The 16,586-nt window shown below is 30.7% G+C and overlaps 1 protein-coding gene across 1 annotated transcript in view; it reads right to left on the reverse strand.

Annotated features, from left to right (window-relative positions):
- Nucleotides 1-1,173: 1,173 nt before the first annotated feature.
- The window catches only part of LOC138184168 (uncharacterized), a 353,608-nt gene continuing 338,195 nt past the window's right edge, over nt 1,174-16,586 (reverse strand). The window contains exons 4-6 of the mRNA XM_069121905.1: nt 12,019-12,158; nt 10,820-10,971; nt 1,174-2,116 (exon numbers count right to left, since the gene is read on the reverse strand). Of these exons, the coding sequence (XP_068978006.1) occupies nt 2,045-2,116; nt 10,820-10,971; nt 12,019-12,158 (364 nt within the window). The 3' untranslated portion in view covers nt 1,174-2,044. The remainder of the gene's footprint in view (nt 2,117-10,819; nt 10,972-12,018; nt 12,159-16,586) is intronic.

Consider the following 16,586-nt stretch of genomic DNA (forward strand, 5'->3'; position numbering starts at 1 on the left):
GTAAAAAGAATGTTTCAACCGAAAGTTGTAACATATTGAGGAGGACAGATTGCGTTGTCATTGTAATTAACCTGGCAATGATACTGAAAAATCTTCTTGAGGTTAACTTCGAATTTTTTAATTAGAACCTATATTTTTCAAACTTCTTTCACGAAATAACTTTCCTTCCTTTCGACCTTAAGGCATAAAATGACACATAAGAATTATTTGTAGTCGGAACTATAGTCGTATGAAACAAAATCAATCTCGAAATTTTGTTTGGGTTTTCGAAAATCTCGAGATTTCCGATTCTAAGGTATTTTCGGGATCTGTTTTATCCAACCCGATCTCTTTCCGATCTGTCCCGAACATTGGATTCCCAACATTTTCGGTATCTTGCACACCCTTACAAAAAGATTATGTTTTGTACCCGAATATGTTTATGCGTCGACAAACTTTCGGAATTCTGACCGGCAGCGGAAAGAAATTTTCGACCCGACCCGACCCGAGTTTGTAATTTTGGGTACTCACACACCCCTAATTGTAGTATCAATAAATACGTGATATAAATGTTGTATAATACTGAGTATTAGAAATTTTTATTTTTACGTAATAGTCATTTGAAGAATTGTATGTTGTACTAAATATAATGATATAGGTGGGTTTATTTCTGTGTCTCCATTCGAGCAAGTAAAAATATAAATGAACACTCACTCATACAATTGTTAACAAATGTAACAACGTGTTGCATAAATAGTAAGTTGTAACAGACAATTACAGTGTTTTTTCGAAGCTATTTAAATACAAACGTCTACTTTAGGCTCTATAAGCTATTATTATTTCTACAATTACATGTTTATAAATTAGTATGACACGCATAAAACTAAATGTGCCGTTTACTAACGAAATGTGTCACTCTATTAATCACTTATATTATTATTCATCATGAATTTGAGATTGCATTTTTCGTTACTATATTTTAAACGGTAATAAATAAAAAATTTTCGCATAATAAAGTACCAACATTTAATGAGATTTCATTGACATCGTTTTTCATTAGAAATTCTATTTTGTCATTGTTTATTTTGAAATATAAAATTTCACGAATAAAAATTATTTTAGCAAAATTTATTCTTATTTTAAGCAAAAGATATAAAATTACATTCATATATAAGTGAAAGATGTATAGTTTTGTTAAAGAAGTGTTTTAATTCTATAATTTTCTCTATCATATGTAAGTTTTTTTAATCTTTATAAAACCATATATATTTATTTTATTAAGTAAAAGCTCTCAAATTTATGATTGTATTTCTTATACATAACTTTTTTTTTTAGAGCGCATCTACATACACCGAACCTCTTTTTACATCGTTTTTCACACAAACTACAACAAATTACACAAATTACAATTAATCATTTAAAAACATCTATTAGTGATATATAAACAAAAATATTATATTATACCTCAGAGTACGACAGACTGTTAACAGTTTTCTTTTAATTAACATCCGAACGAACGCTTAACGCAGTGCTCACACTTATCGAAAGGAACTCTGATCGATTAAAGGCCGATTTTGCAGGAATCTTCCCTTTCTCTATTCTACGTCAACAGTATATATCGACTCGTAGGAAGTCGGAGCTACGCAAAAAGAAAACAATAAACCTCGACTAACCTTCAATTTCACGTATTTCTGTTTTACTGCGTGGATCTTTGGTCGAATTTTTCAACGTTACTTGTAACTTGTTTCCGTTTATCCGTCCTCGAACATCATTTTTCGCCCGTAAACTTCGTTCAAAAAGTTCCACTGTTCCTATTTTTACAAACTTTCCAAACACGCAGACCTCCCGCTCTTCTTCCTGTATATTATGTTTTCGTAAAGACATCAGCAGCCTTTGCACGACGCGGAAAAAGCCAAAATTTTGGTGTTGCTTGCGAAACGTCAAAATCAGCAGCATTCCCTCTGTCCGCCATCAACGACTAAGATACCGTTGCAATTTGACATGTCCTTTGTTCCGGTTCACTGTTCTCGTCCGATTCGCTGGCCCACGAGGGTTGACGTTCGTGTCATATTTCCCCGTCGCTATCTCCCACTCGGCCAGCTGGTCCCGACACGCCGTCGTCCAACACTTCCGTCACCTTGCACCATATACTTGCTTTTAGAAAACGATCTTTTCTTTGTAGTTGGGAATTGATATTAAATAATTAATTAATATTAAATAATAATAATTGATAACGAATTGATATTATGTAGGATTAATAAAACATTAGGAGATGAACTGAATGATAAATACCTTACATTTACGAAAAAACAGTGAGCGAGACGGCAAGTGAAGACTAGGTGAATACTCTTTTTCACTCACCGTTACGCATTGCTGTATGATCTTATTTGTACAGCTACAATAATCGTGGAAAGATTTACAATAGTAATCATTTACAAAAATATTTGTTTTAAAATTCATTTTTTTCCAAAATAATAAAACATAATTTATGAAGACTCTGTTGAGCTATGTATGAAAAATCATGTTACATAAGTGTTTGTCACTTTCAGCTTCATAAACTTGGCCTGGAATCGCGTTCAAGCAACTGAAATGTGAAGACATGTTTTTTTTTTTTTTTATTATTTAATTTGTACTTTACAATTTGTCCAGCTGAACATTTGGTAAATTTTTCTAACTTAATTGCTAAATAACATGTGGATGGCTACCCCCGGCGGGATACCATCTTCGAGTTTGACTATTTTATTTCTTTAGTGAGGTCAGTGGGGTGTTTTCTTTTTAGTTTTCTATCTATGAGAGTTTTGCTCGCTTCAGCAGCCAGCTGGTTTGGATGTGTTGTTCTTTTCTTGTATGATATGTATTTACGTTTCTTTTTTCTAGTTCCAAGTAGTTATACCAAGTGCATACGTTCAGAATGTGGATTTAACGTCCCTGTTAATCTGCTGGCAATGAACAATTTAGAAAATTACCATCGTGAAACTCTTGAATATAGGGTCCACGATACTGGTGAAAATAATCAAGTACTCGCAGACAGATTGAGCTTCTTAGGACAGAAACCGATTCAATTACATGCATTCACTACCAAAAATGTTATATTTCCTAGCAAAAAACAAACTATTATAATCGATTCTGTTGAAGACGTCAATAAAAAATTACGCTTGTATCTTAGATAAAATAATTGACCAAGATGCTATATGATTTTGGAAGTCGAAAACAATTCTAGAATAAATCTTAGTAGCAATTTCGAGACTAACAGAAACGATTCAGAGAACATAGACGAATTACAAAAAATAAAAACTATTGTCAACAATTTAGTTAAAAATTTTAATCGCATCCCGATTGGTGAACATCCTTGCGTAGATAAAGAAATAATACCATTTAATAAAGAAAGTGCTGCTTAAAACAATACGTGCCCAGAAGACCAAAGAAATGGTGCTATAAGGCTTTTTTATTGTGCGATTCCACTCGATTTCGACTTCGATTTATATCAAGGACGAAAAAGGAATCAGTAGGAAAAGAGGGCGTCCTAGTTCAACTTCAATAGGTAAACAAATGGAACAAAAAAAAAAGAAAGAGGACTAAGTGCAACAATTCCATTGAAAAACGTGCGAATGGATGAAATAGCGCATTGGCCAATCTTTTCGGATAAGAGGGGAAACTGCAGAAAACCAGGATGCAAAGGGATACCAGCGTAACCGTTGTACGCCGTTGTGACTCCAAAGTTACAAAGCATAATCGTTATAATAAAATCGTTGAAACTATTAAATTCATCGTTAATTTGTATTCAGGTATATACAGGGTGGTTGGTAACTGGTGGTACAAGCGGAAAGGGGGTGATTCTACGCGAAAAAGGAAGTCGAATTTTTTAATTTTTCCATCGAGACAACGATCTACAGTGAGATCCGTTATAACGTACCGGACGCGTACCGAGCGAAAATTCAAAGTCGATTTTCTCGAAAACAAAACCTCAAACGAAACATTTTTATTCTATATTTTCGACTTCTTTTTTCGCGTAGTATCACTCCCTTTCCGCTTGTACCACCAGTTACCAATCACCTTGTATATTTATTGATTGAGAAAGACTGAACATTTTGTTACTTAAACTACAAGTTTAAAATATTCCATCTTTTGTTCTATTTTTCAAGTTCAGATATTTAAATATCTTTTTTTTTTAGAAAAGTAAAAATATTTTACTTAATGTAACGCAAATAAATAAATGAAATAGTAACTTAGTGGTATAGTATAAAGCAATAGAGTAACTTGTGTAGTTACACGTTACAGAGTCAATCGGTACCTCGGTAAAATATGGTGTACGCGAGCAAACATTACCTTCACAAAGTACGTTTACGTATGAAGTTAAAAAAATTGTCTACCTTCGTAAGATGTTTTAAGTACGTAACGACTTGCATTATTTTACATATACTTTATGTTGCAAAATAATAACTAATTGCATAGCAAAGTAAAATGATTTTGTAAGATTTTTTGTTAGAATATGTTAGAATTTCATATCAATTGGAATAACAAAAAGGACTTATTGAATATGCACAAATATACTGACGTCAACATGCTTGTATAATTTAGGCAAATGAGAAGACTAAAAGAAATAGAGAATGTTAATGTGGCGGCACTCAACAGAAAATACCATCACTCGACACTAATTATTGTCGAACGACGGCAGCGCAGTGGTTAGCGTCTTAGGTTACGAACGTTCGGAACCCGGGTTTAAATCCCGGCGACAGGAGTCCGATTTTTCTTCTACGCATCAAAAACGGAAGAAAATCAGCAGTACCCCAGCAGCGACATCTGCAGCCAGCAGCTACAATTATCACGGACAACACTTTTACACCTCATTAATATAAATATTAATTTTATTTCATTTGAAACCATCCTTGAAATTATAATTAACAGCAGCGTCTTTATTCATCATACACAGCATTATTATGTTTGTATTATATACATTATTATGTATTATGTTTGTATGCAACAAAAAAGTTAGCGAAAGAAATGTTGTAAATCTCAACTGACTTTTGCTGAATAAAATTACAAGACACTTATCGCTTTTTTGTTTGTCGCTTCTCATGTGGCATGATAAGAAATTTATTTCTGTTTTTTCAAAATTGCCGTCGTCTATTTGAAGGAAACTTCGGCCTTGATCATAGAGAGCGGTAAATGATAAGCCATAAGCAGAAAACAAATAATGGCACAGCCACCAATGTCAAGTGCTCCAAATGCCAATTTTATCGCTTACCGCCTATCACTTATCTTTCTTTCTGTACGTTCAGTGTCTACGTTTCTCTTCCCCTCAACACGCTGAACGTTGATAATGCAAACGTAGCATTATTTGCTACTAAAAGCAATCACACCACCGTGGAGTTATCCGTATTCAACATGTTGAGATCATGGAAATAGTAAACTCCATCCAACAAGGCCGTCCAACTTGAATATTTTTTCATCGTTAAAAATGGCACTTTTCCATTTTTTCATCCAGTGGAATATTCAAATTTTTGCGTTTAATATACTTGCTTTCTTGTAGAATACGATGATTTATTTCGCATTCCTTTTAAAATTCGAAGTAACACGCAGAACTGCTCGTTTATAGCGTTCAGGTGTAACAGAAGGTCTCTCATTCCTTTTAGTTTTCCTATAAGCTCCTGGCGTTTTTAATACAATATATATATACCGGGCACAACATATTTAATAATTTCACAATTTTATTATACCCTTTTCTCTCTCGTAATTTAATCTTCTCAAGTTTTTAATACAATGTACATATACTGCACACCACACATATTTAACAATTTCGAAATTCTGCTATACTTTCCTGTCTGTAACAAAAAGATTTAGTTGACTTCACTTTTTAAAAAATTTTCTTCGACCCATTACATTTTTTTCTTTTAAATAAATGCATTAAATATCATGAATAAATTATATATTTCCATTTCTGTATCTACTCGCAATCGAATAATTACTGATAGAAATGAGGGGTACGTGTTTGTAGTGGTTAGTTGTGATGATAGTGCGTCACTGCTGGAGTAGTAGCCGGGATAGGTTCTGCTGCGAGTGTAGAAGATGTCGTCGCTGCTGAGGCACTGTGCTGTTTTTCTTCTCATTTTTGTATCGTGGAAGAAAAATCGGACTCCGGTCGCCGGAATTTGAACCCGAGTCCCGAACGTTCGTAACCTAAGGCGTTAACCACTGCGCTGTCGTCGTCCGACACTACTTGGTGTCGAGTGCCGCCTCAGAAATAAGGATGGAAAATTAGTCAAGTACCTTATAATTTTGTCCAACCAAAGTCAATTCCAATTTACATACATCTCTTTGCCTAACTTTTGTATTGTATATCATATGAGGAAGTTTTGTATGTCCATTGTGCAGATAATACATAACATAAAAACACCCTTATTGAGCCGTGAGATCCCGAACAATTTAACATGGACAACAAACGTGCTAGATAACCTGTGAGTCATACTTAAGGCTAGTAACATTATTGCTTTTTCTGTCTTATGTGAAAATAGGTCCAGTATACAAATATTTCTGTAAAGTGTCATAATTTTGTCCAGTACTGTACCTCTAGATTTTGTTCTAATATTACAATTATTCAAATTGTTATAAAAATTTGTTAGTAATTTAATTTTTACTTTTTTTCTTTATTCTGTTACTGAAAGTGCTTGATTTTTTAAAATAATTATTTAATAATTATTAGAAGTGTCTCACTACGCAATGCTATTCGAGAGAAATGATACAATTATTGAAATGTAATAAAATATCTTCAAAATAAGGTTCAGTTAGAGAAATTTCTATCGAATTTATTTATAAATATTTTTTTTTAAATATCATATTTTTGCAGAAATGAGCTAATTGCGGTATTGAGTTTATAAACAATAGTATATTATATATAAAAAACATAAAATAAATCTTCCGCAAAAAATGCCAAAATAAACATAAAAACACAAATAGCAAAAGTTTTAATTCTCTCCTGTTGTATTAGAAAGAAAAATTGAAATAACGGAGACTTCTGCGCTCGAAATTATTCGTACATTAATTTTTTAACATATTTAAGTGCTAATCTCAACTTTATAAATTGGTACTTCTTGCACCAAACTACAAATATAAACTTCCATTTTTTATATTTAGTGTTGTACTTCTAACATCTTTTACTAGATATATAAATTAATCCAGCGCTTTCAGATTTATCTATACCTAATTAATGTTTAGATTAGTGTAACAAACTAGTGTCTTATGGCGATTGTAAAAAATCCTATTTATGTAATTTATATTAAATTTTAACATATGCAAGAAATACAATTTACGAATTTAAGTGATACTTGGATTGCAATTTTAATATTACTAACGTACAATTGGAAAAACAATTGTTGAATTTTATATTATAACTTTCAAGAATTAATTATATTCGAGACAACTCATTAGCAAAACGTATACATATTAAACACTTGTTTGTATCTTCATTTTTTATATTCTATATGGAATTCATTGTACAGTCTATGAGAATAAAGATAAAATGAAGTAAAGTAAAATAAAATAAAAGTAATAACAAATTTTTGTAAAAAATGTAAAATAAAAAATAGATATTATTACGTGAAGCTACTAAAATTATAGTAAGGAAATTAATGCTAATATAGTGACTAGAAAATTAAGTTTATTTAAAATTTAGGTTTCTCTAGCATTCTTCAGTGAATAAGTTGTTTAATAAACTGATAATGAAAAAGATCACTTCATGCTGTTTTCTAACCATTATTCTTCTCACAATAAATTGATTAACAAAATAATGACAGTCTGGACATATTTTCGTTTAACATCTCTGTGCGTCTCTACGTATTTATATTAGTGGCATATTGCGAAAAGTGACTTGCAATTTCTAAATATTTGATACGTTTTATCGTACTATTTGATCAATTTGATTCAGATTGATAAATTTTTTACTATTAACTTAAATCATCAAATGTACACATAGCCATCAAAATCCAAAATTTTTCGCGAAAAGGAATATCAAAATTACTTCTAAGCTTACCTTTCTAAGAGCAACTACCCAAGAACTCGGCATCAATCACATCTCAAGTTTTAGGAGACAATTACATATCTAATTCCAAATTATATATCCAAGAGACATAAAAACTCCTAGAATTTTTTTTAATTAAGCACGATAATACACAGCACCGTATATTTATATCTACGGAAGAAGTTGGCCATTTTCTATGCAAGATGAAGACGATGTAGTAAAACAATGTATTATTAATCCTTAAACTGTAAAGATAGGTATTTCATCGCCAAGTTTCTCACAAGATAGCAGGTAGAAAACGTCTTTCCATCTTTTTTGCCTAAAAAGGTTATTGGGTATGAAAACCTATGTTTGCAAGAATAGATATATGCATCAGTTTATCGTCAAACATGTGAAGTGAAACCTACAGAGGACGCAGAATACCAACGTTTACACTTTACCTATACATTTTATGTAGGTAAATAGTTTCGTTGACAAATTTATGTTGTGATTAAATTTACCTATAGATTATTACAATTATTATTTATATTTTTTGCATCAACGTTTATGTTGAAAATGACAACGTGAGTTCGTGCTCGCCATCCATATGCAGATGCGTTAGTTATAAGAAATAGTAACTAGAAGATAATCCTAGTTACAATCGATAGATTTAATCGATAGACTTAAGATGCTTTTTTGTTTTTATCCCTAGTTTTTGTAAGCGCGTGCAATAAAGATTCTTTTGGCTCAGAACGATGTGATGGATTTATCCATTCAATAAAATAATAACTATTGTGATCCTACCTCTGAGTATAGAAATAACAACAGTTTATAATCAAACATTTCTATTTGAACATTAAACATTTTTTATTTAGGGTACCTTTAAAATTTACGGTTCTGTGGGCCGCAAATCCAAGCATTTAATTTGAATGAATAAATGCGACATACTTCTTTCTTATCAAAGCATGGTCCTTAAACATATTAATTTGCCGATGGATTTTTAGATTATAATAATTCATTTAAAACTTATAATTGTTTATCCATACCAATGCACTTCACATGTTTTACTTTGTATTCTTTACAATAAGATGTATTTGAATAAAGTATTTTGCAAAAGTTTTATGATAACCTTAATTTAGGATATCTGAAGATGTTATACAGGGTCATTGGTAACTGGTGGTACAAGCGGAAAGGGGGTGATTCTACGCGAAAAAAGAAGTCGAAAATATAGAATAAAAAAAATTTTTTTTTTAATTTTTTTAAAAATCTACAGTGAGATCCGTTATAACGAGACATGATAAAGTACACGCGTACCGAGCGAACATTCAAAGTCGATTTTCTCGAAAACAAAGCCTCAAACGAAAAATTTTTATTCTATATTTTCGACTTCTTTTTTCGCGTAGAATCACCCCCTTTCCGCTTGTACCACCAGTTACCAATGTTCCTGTATAAATTTTGGGAGATTTTTTTAACAAGTATTACCTACTGAAAAATGCGCCGAACACGAGAAAACCTACGTTTACAGTTTCAGAATATGTAAAAATGTTTATAGTCTAAGAATGAAAAAAAGATCTCAAAATTAATCAACTAGCGATAATCTTACTGCTTCAAGCGGCAATGTCACAGCTTTCAACTCTGCCATTAACAATAACAGCAATAATGATATTATCGATAATAGGAGCGTCAGATCTACCGCGGCAGTAAGTTTTTGGAATCTACGCGTGGAAAATCGGAGCATCTTGGGACAAAAGAAATTTATTCATATCTTCTAAAATCTCTGTTGACAATTCTGATAATGGAAAATCGGTATCCTCTGATTAAAAATAATGCTATTGTAAAAAGCAGAAAACACTCTTATATCAAAAGTAACAAGAAGCCCAAACGTAATCAATTATTAAATAGTTTAAAAAAAAATGGATGATATGTTTAAGCCTAACAAATAAAATTGAGTAATAAAGTCGATAACGGTTTCATATTAAATTATGACCAATTTCAAAGCTTTTTAGAAAACACGTTCGGTGCAGAAAATCCGACCATTATTGTTAAAGAATACAGCTTTAATATAAGCCACGATATATTATAAATATTAAAAAATTAAAAGATATCTATCTGAAACACCATCTTGTTAACCTAAACAATGCCTGAATGAAGGTTCATTGAATTGGTTATCCGAACGAGACAATGATACATTTAAGTTAAAGTTAAGTTAAAGTCCTTTTATGTCTTTTCTAATCTCCTGGAATGTGGCCATTTGTTTTCTCTTTTCCTATCTTCATGTTATTAAAATTTTATTAATGGAATAGGAATGGTGTATAAAACTTTGTATCTAATGAAATATCAGTGTAGTAACAGCGATATTGAAATTGTTTTCTAATAGTAAAAACAGAAGTAAACAGTAAATAACAACAAAAGATCAATCACATTAAATTGCACATTAAATTAACATTAGATTACATTTTCTTCACGTCAAATGCTAACAAATTTCAAAAATCTATTCCATTTTTGAAATAATATATTTATAATATAGTTAATATACTTATGATTTCTTAATTTTTCTTAACTTTTTATTTTTATACAGTCTTTACCATTGTTTAGTATATTGTTATTTTCATTGATATTACTTAAGAATTTCGTATTTTTGAATACTTCGTATCTTCAGTTTAGAATAAATGTTTGATTCAAATGATGTGTAGGATGCATTACTAGAACAATGAAAGAATTAGCCACGTCTGTAGTAATATTTGTAATGATATTAAATTACATTTCCACGATAGTGACTCCAAGATTTTCAATTTCAATCTCCTAATGCAAAGGGCAGGAACTTACGTGTTTACCTCATTCACTTACCAGAACTTCTTCGAAGCGATCATAATTTTCGGGCCTAGTACTTAGAAGACTCTCGCCAACCGAATCCATGGCATTACTCATCTGGCAGGAACCACGGCCCACCAAAGCACTGGACGCAATATGCAGCAAGGATAGTACTGCCAAAAGTCCGGCTGCGGATATAACAACAGGAGGAAAATAACGAGAAATATTTTTTTCATTTCGATCTGCTTTCGACGTTGCTACTTTGCATTAAATTCTTGCCAGGTTTCTTTCAACATCTCGTTGAATACGTTTGCTCTTACCAGGACACAGAACGTTGCTATGTTGCTGATAAGAGTAATTTTCAAGTTATTTTTTCTTATTTTTTAATTGATTGTTTACAGTCTCATTAACCACTATGATACACTGTGTTCCACAATTATAAAATCACTCGAAATTTTCAATTTTTGTGTGTTTTATTCTACAGGGTGGTTGGTAACTGGTTGTACAAGCGGAAAGGGGGTGATTCTACGCGAAAAAAGAACTCGAAAATATGGAATAAAAATTTTTTTTTTTTCATTTTTCCATCAAGACGATATATACTGAGATCCGTTATAACGAGACGTGATAAAGTGCACGCGTACCGAGCGAACATTCAAAGTCGATTTTCTCGAAAACAAAGCCTCAAACGAAAAATTTTTATTCTATATTTTCGACTTCTTTTTTCGCGTAGAATCACCCCCTTTCCGCTTGTACCACCAGTTACCAACCACTCTGCATATCTTTATATTATGTTAATGTGATAAGAAACAAGGTAACGCGCGTTTAAAACTACATCCCACAAAAAGGATAATCACATAAATATATAAGTTAATGTTATTTGAAGATAGAATAATTCATTTTTATTTGCCAATAGCTCAAACTTCATTTTAATTATAGTTAACTGTTCTTGTAGAAAACAAAAAAAAAAAAAACATTTCGACAACATAGTATAATTTCCGGGTAATCTAATTTCCTTTAATAAAGCAATGTTCAAATTTCATCAATACGTTACCCGAAACTGATTGAAAATTAATATGACCCATGACATTAATGACCAGAAAATAGAAAACATAACAAGGAAACGAGCGAAATATTAATCATTACAATATAATGTGAATCGTTTTAGACAATTCAAAGATTTCAACTGCAACGAAATGTATAAGGAAAATATTTAAACATTTAGTTTGTCGAGTTACCCGCGACATAGGACAACCGAAGACTGTGCGGTTTCCATGCCAAAATACAGGATAGTGGTAGATAAAACAATGCTCTTCGCCAACCCCTCGTTATCGCCACCACTGCCGACCAATAGCATGAGCAAAGAGACTCGTCATTTCTGAAACAAAATATGTACACGGTGTTATAAAGCTACGTGTCATTTTCGACAAGAATTGTCTTTGCAAATTAGATGTATGGAAGCAATAAACTGTGCTGAAATAAATATTGTTTGCGATTAAATTTAAAATAGAATAATTGTAATTATTTGAGTAAAAATGTTAAATATAAAAATATAATAGAGAATAAATTTATTTATATGAATATCTATATGATGTATATTATATGGAAATTTAAATTTATTTTTTGGTTGTACTGTTTTAGAGGAATATAAGCTTTCATGTAATATATGGTTTATATGAAATTCTTGAGAAAGTTCTTCCAGTATCATTTTATAAGTTTCGTTTGAGTATTGTTTTATACATTCTAATTTATGGTGCAATTGAAAATGATATTTTCCTTTGTGATATTAACACATTGTTGTTCGGATATGATGCAAAGCTAAATTCTAATATTTTGTAGAAAATTCAATAAATTCAGAAAGCAAACTTGTAGGTAATGAAAAATTACATAATTTTGTACTAATGATATGCAAGATAACCGCTTTCCGATTGTTAATTTGCACTAACTCGGACGGTCTTTTTCTATATTGACAATGTTTCAGGTAAATATTTACACTATAATTCTTTATCCATAAGTATATATTTAAAATATTGTAAAAAATATTATATATGTGGATTTTTTAAAAAGTTGTATACATGAAACGTATAGATTTATTGAACTATTTATTTATTTATTTACTATTTATTTATTTAATTATACTTAATTAACAAAAATTAATTCATTTAAAGATTCCTGTCGTATATACTTTTTAAAAACACAAATCTCCTCCTTTATATTTTCTTTCAGTATGCCAACAACATATTTTTAAAAATAAAAATTAAAAATTAGATCTAATTAATAAATAATTACTAAATAATCTAACATAAGGATGAGTTAAATAGCAGTAGAAATAGTAAAAACTTCGTATATTTGAAAAAGTACAAAGTTCTAATTGTCATACTTAAAAATTTAAAATAGTTCCTTTCGTATTTAAATATATTTCAATATACATATTCAGTATACATCACAAAAACTTGAATTTAGTTATATTACTGTATCTAACGAGTAATGGAAGTACTGGAAATCGAAACCGAAGACGTAAATACGCGTTATCGCGATTCCTTATTTTCTTGCAGATGACGTTTGGATAAATGGATAGAAGAAAAATGGACTTCCGCCACTAGGGGCTCTTTCCTATTTTATGTGCGGCATTGAACGTGTTAATTAAAACGTCCCTCGTAAATTAAAAGGAAATCCATAAAAATGATAATAATAGCACGTTAAAATTTTTTGTATGCTAAACTATATATATGTACTAACATATTTATTGTTTAATCTTACTATACAGGGTGGTTGGTAACTGGTGGTACAAGCGGAAAGGGGGTGATTCTACGTGAAAAAAGAAGTCGAAAATATAGAATAAAAATTTTTTTTTAATTTTTTTTTAATTTTTCCATCGAGACAACGATCTACAGTGAGATCCATTATAACGTACCGCACGCGTACCGAGTGAAAATTCAAAGTCGATTTTCTCGAAAACAAAGCCTCGAACGAAAAATTTTTATTCTATATTTTCGACTTCTTTTTTCGCGTAGAATCACCCTCTTTCCGCTTGTACCACCAGTTACCAACCACCCTCTATCTAAAACCAATTATTTATAATTTTGTTTGTAAGGAACAATGTTTACGATAGATGTTAAAATAAATACTTTTTTTAAATGAATAGAAATTAGTAGTAAATTAAATTACATTGGGCTATGTTTCGTTCACATTTTGCTGTTTCTTATATGTTAATAGACATCTCATCAAAAATGAAACTGAATGTTTACGAATATTTTAGCTATGAAAGAAAGTATTATTCTTGACAATATTGATATGTAATAACACAAACAGTATTGAATCATGTGGGCTGGCGATAATATACAAATTAAACAACTAACTTTTTTGTTATGAATTGGATATGATATAAAAGAAACTAATAAGTTCATTGAGATATGGAATAATGAAAGGAATGAGATGTTGGTAAGATTTGACAATTTTTAGTACGTACAATATCATTGACTAAATTTTGTTATTCATGAAATACTATTTATTATTAAATAACATCATTGTCAGTAAATATACGTCTTTTTAAAACCATAAAATTATGTTTCAATTTAACTCTAACATTTTATTGTACCAAATAGAAAGCTATTTTTGAAGTTTCCAACAAGATAAAATAAAAATAATTAGAATGTAAAATTATATATAATAATCATAAATAAATTAATGTTATTAAATAATAAATAATATTGAGATAATGTTTGGTGTAAAGTGCCAAAGAAATACTCGGCGGTGTTCAATAATATATTTATTTAACATAAATTTAATTTATAATAATTTATTTAACTGGTTTCGTACAATCTTCGATTACCACTGACTTTCTCGCTTCTCGATTATACTTAGCTGTTAAAACTCGACTCTCCTCACTTCACTGTTCAAGCTCGAATGTCTCTTTTAACCGATTCGTTTCTTTTGTTGCCCCTCGATATTCCCGCTACGCACGCGTTCGTTAAGTGTCAGCGACTGTTGCCGCGTACGCTTTCTCGCAAATATTCGGCGGAAGAACCGTAGGGATATCGATGGCTCATTAGGCACGCCGATCTTACGTTTCGGTGATATGCTTTGTATCGCGAAGCCGTCGGAAAGTTCCGTCGTCGGGTGCAGCCACAATATCAAAATAATAAATTATGATAATAATACGTTTAATGTTTAATTAGAATTTACGAATGAAACTGTTTAGTGTATTGTCTCTACATTTTCATGCATACATAAATTAATAGGAGACAATTAGTCATAACTGGAGTAATAATTAATTATAGCGATACATATCTGATGGATATGAATATTATCAACAGTACTGTATCAATTACCATGATGTTCTCTGAATTTAAACACTGTTACATTGCGTAGAAGCAAATAGGGTGGTTGGTAACTGGTGGTACAAGCGGAAAGCACAAATTTCTTTTTTAATTTTTTTCTTTTCTTTTTTTAATTTTTCCATCGAGACAACGATCTACAGTGAGATCCGTTATAACGAGACGTGATAAAGTGCACGCGTACCGAGCGAAAATTCAAAGTCGATTTTCTCGAAAACGAAGCCTCAAACGAAAAATTTTTATTCTATATTTTCAACTTCTTTTTTCGCGTAGAATCACCCCCTTTCCGCTTGTACCACCAGTTACCAATCACCCTGTATATATGTTTCAAAGATATGTATCTATACAATATGTACACCCTATTCAGTTTTTATTTTAGACTGATTTTTTCTTAGGAAGATATACAAATGTAATTTTAATATAATTGTTATTATTTAAAATCATTTAAAATTGTGCTGTATCAAGTAATATAATTCGAATTATTTAATTACAATATCATGTAAAATTATTTATACAATTAATTGTTAATCGTTATCATTTATGCTATTACCTATATATTGGGCAACTGTTTTTAACTCTATTTTAAATGTTAATTCTAATTGATAAAGAAGTATATGTATAAATCATTTTTGATCCCAATATACAATAACCATAATTAAACAGCAATATTTTTTGTATAAGAAAGTGTTTTACTTTTTGTATTACGAAAAACGATATTATTTTATTAATCTTACTATTCACTGTATTTACAGTTTTTTTCAACTTTGTTTAAAGTACATATTAATTTTAAATGATAAAGAGACGTATGGTATTTTCATCGCAATATACTTACAACACGATATTCCATTTAAAATCCGAAATATTTTCGAATTTTTCTACTTCCTAAATTCTTAAATTTTCTACTTTCTAGATAACAAATTCTCTATAAGTTTCTCTAATTTATTTTATTAAAACTTGATCAATTATTATGCAAAGCCTTGTAGAATTCCATCCTACAAATAAGTTTACGTATTTCTCCAAAATACGAATTTCGTAGTATTATGTAATTCCATATTTTTACAAATATAATTAACGAAACTGCGAATTTACAGTTTTATGTATGTAATTTAGAACAAACTAGTGAAAACATTCTTTCATTAAATATTCTAAAGGATACTCTGCTTTGAATAACGTATATATTTTTACGTACTATATGGATTTTGTGTGACTTCTTGCACCTTTAAATTTCCTATGAATACATAAGAATCGACACTCATAATAAAATAATATCTCAAAATAATTACACACAATTATTCAACCCGGAAGAAACGAACCACCCTTTGAATCGTCATTAAAGGGATGCCATCGGCGGACAAATAAAGAAGAGAAAGAAAAATAGTCCGCGTACGCGGCATAAAGCATCTCATTTTCATTGGTCGTAGTAAGAAGACCTTGATGACCGACATTCGAACCACCGTTCCCTTTTAATC

The sequence above is a fragment of the Bombus flavifrons genome, chromosome 1, assembly GCF_040668555.2.
Source record: "Bombus flavifrons isolate JBK064 chromosome 1, iyBomFlav1_principal, whole genome shotgun sequence".
Classification (NCBI taxonomy): domain Eukaryota; kingdom Metazoa; phylum Arthropoda; class Insecta; order Hymenoptera; family Apidae; genus Bombus; species Bombus flavifrons.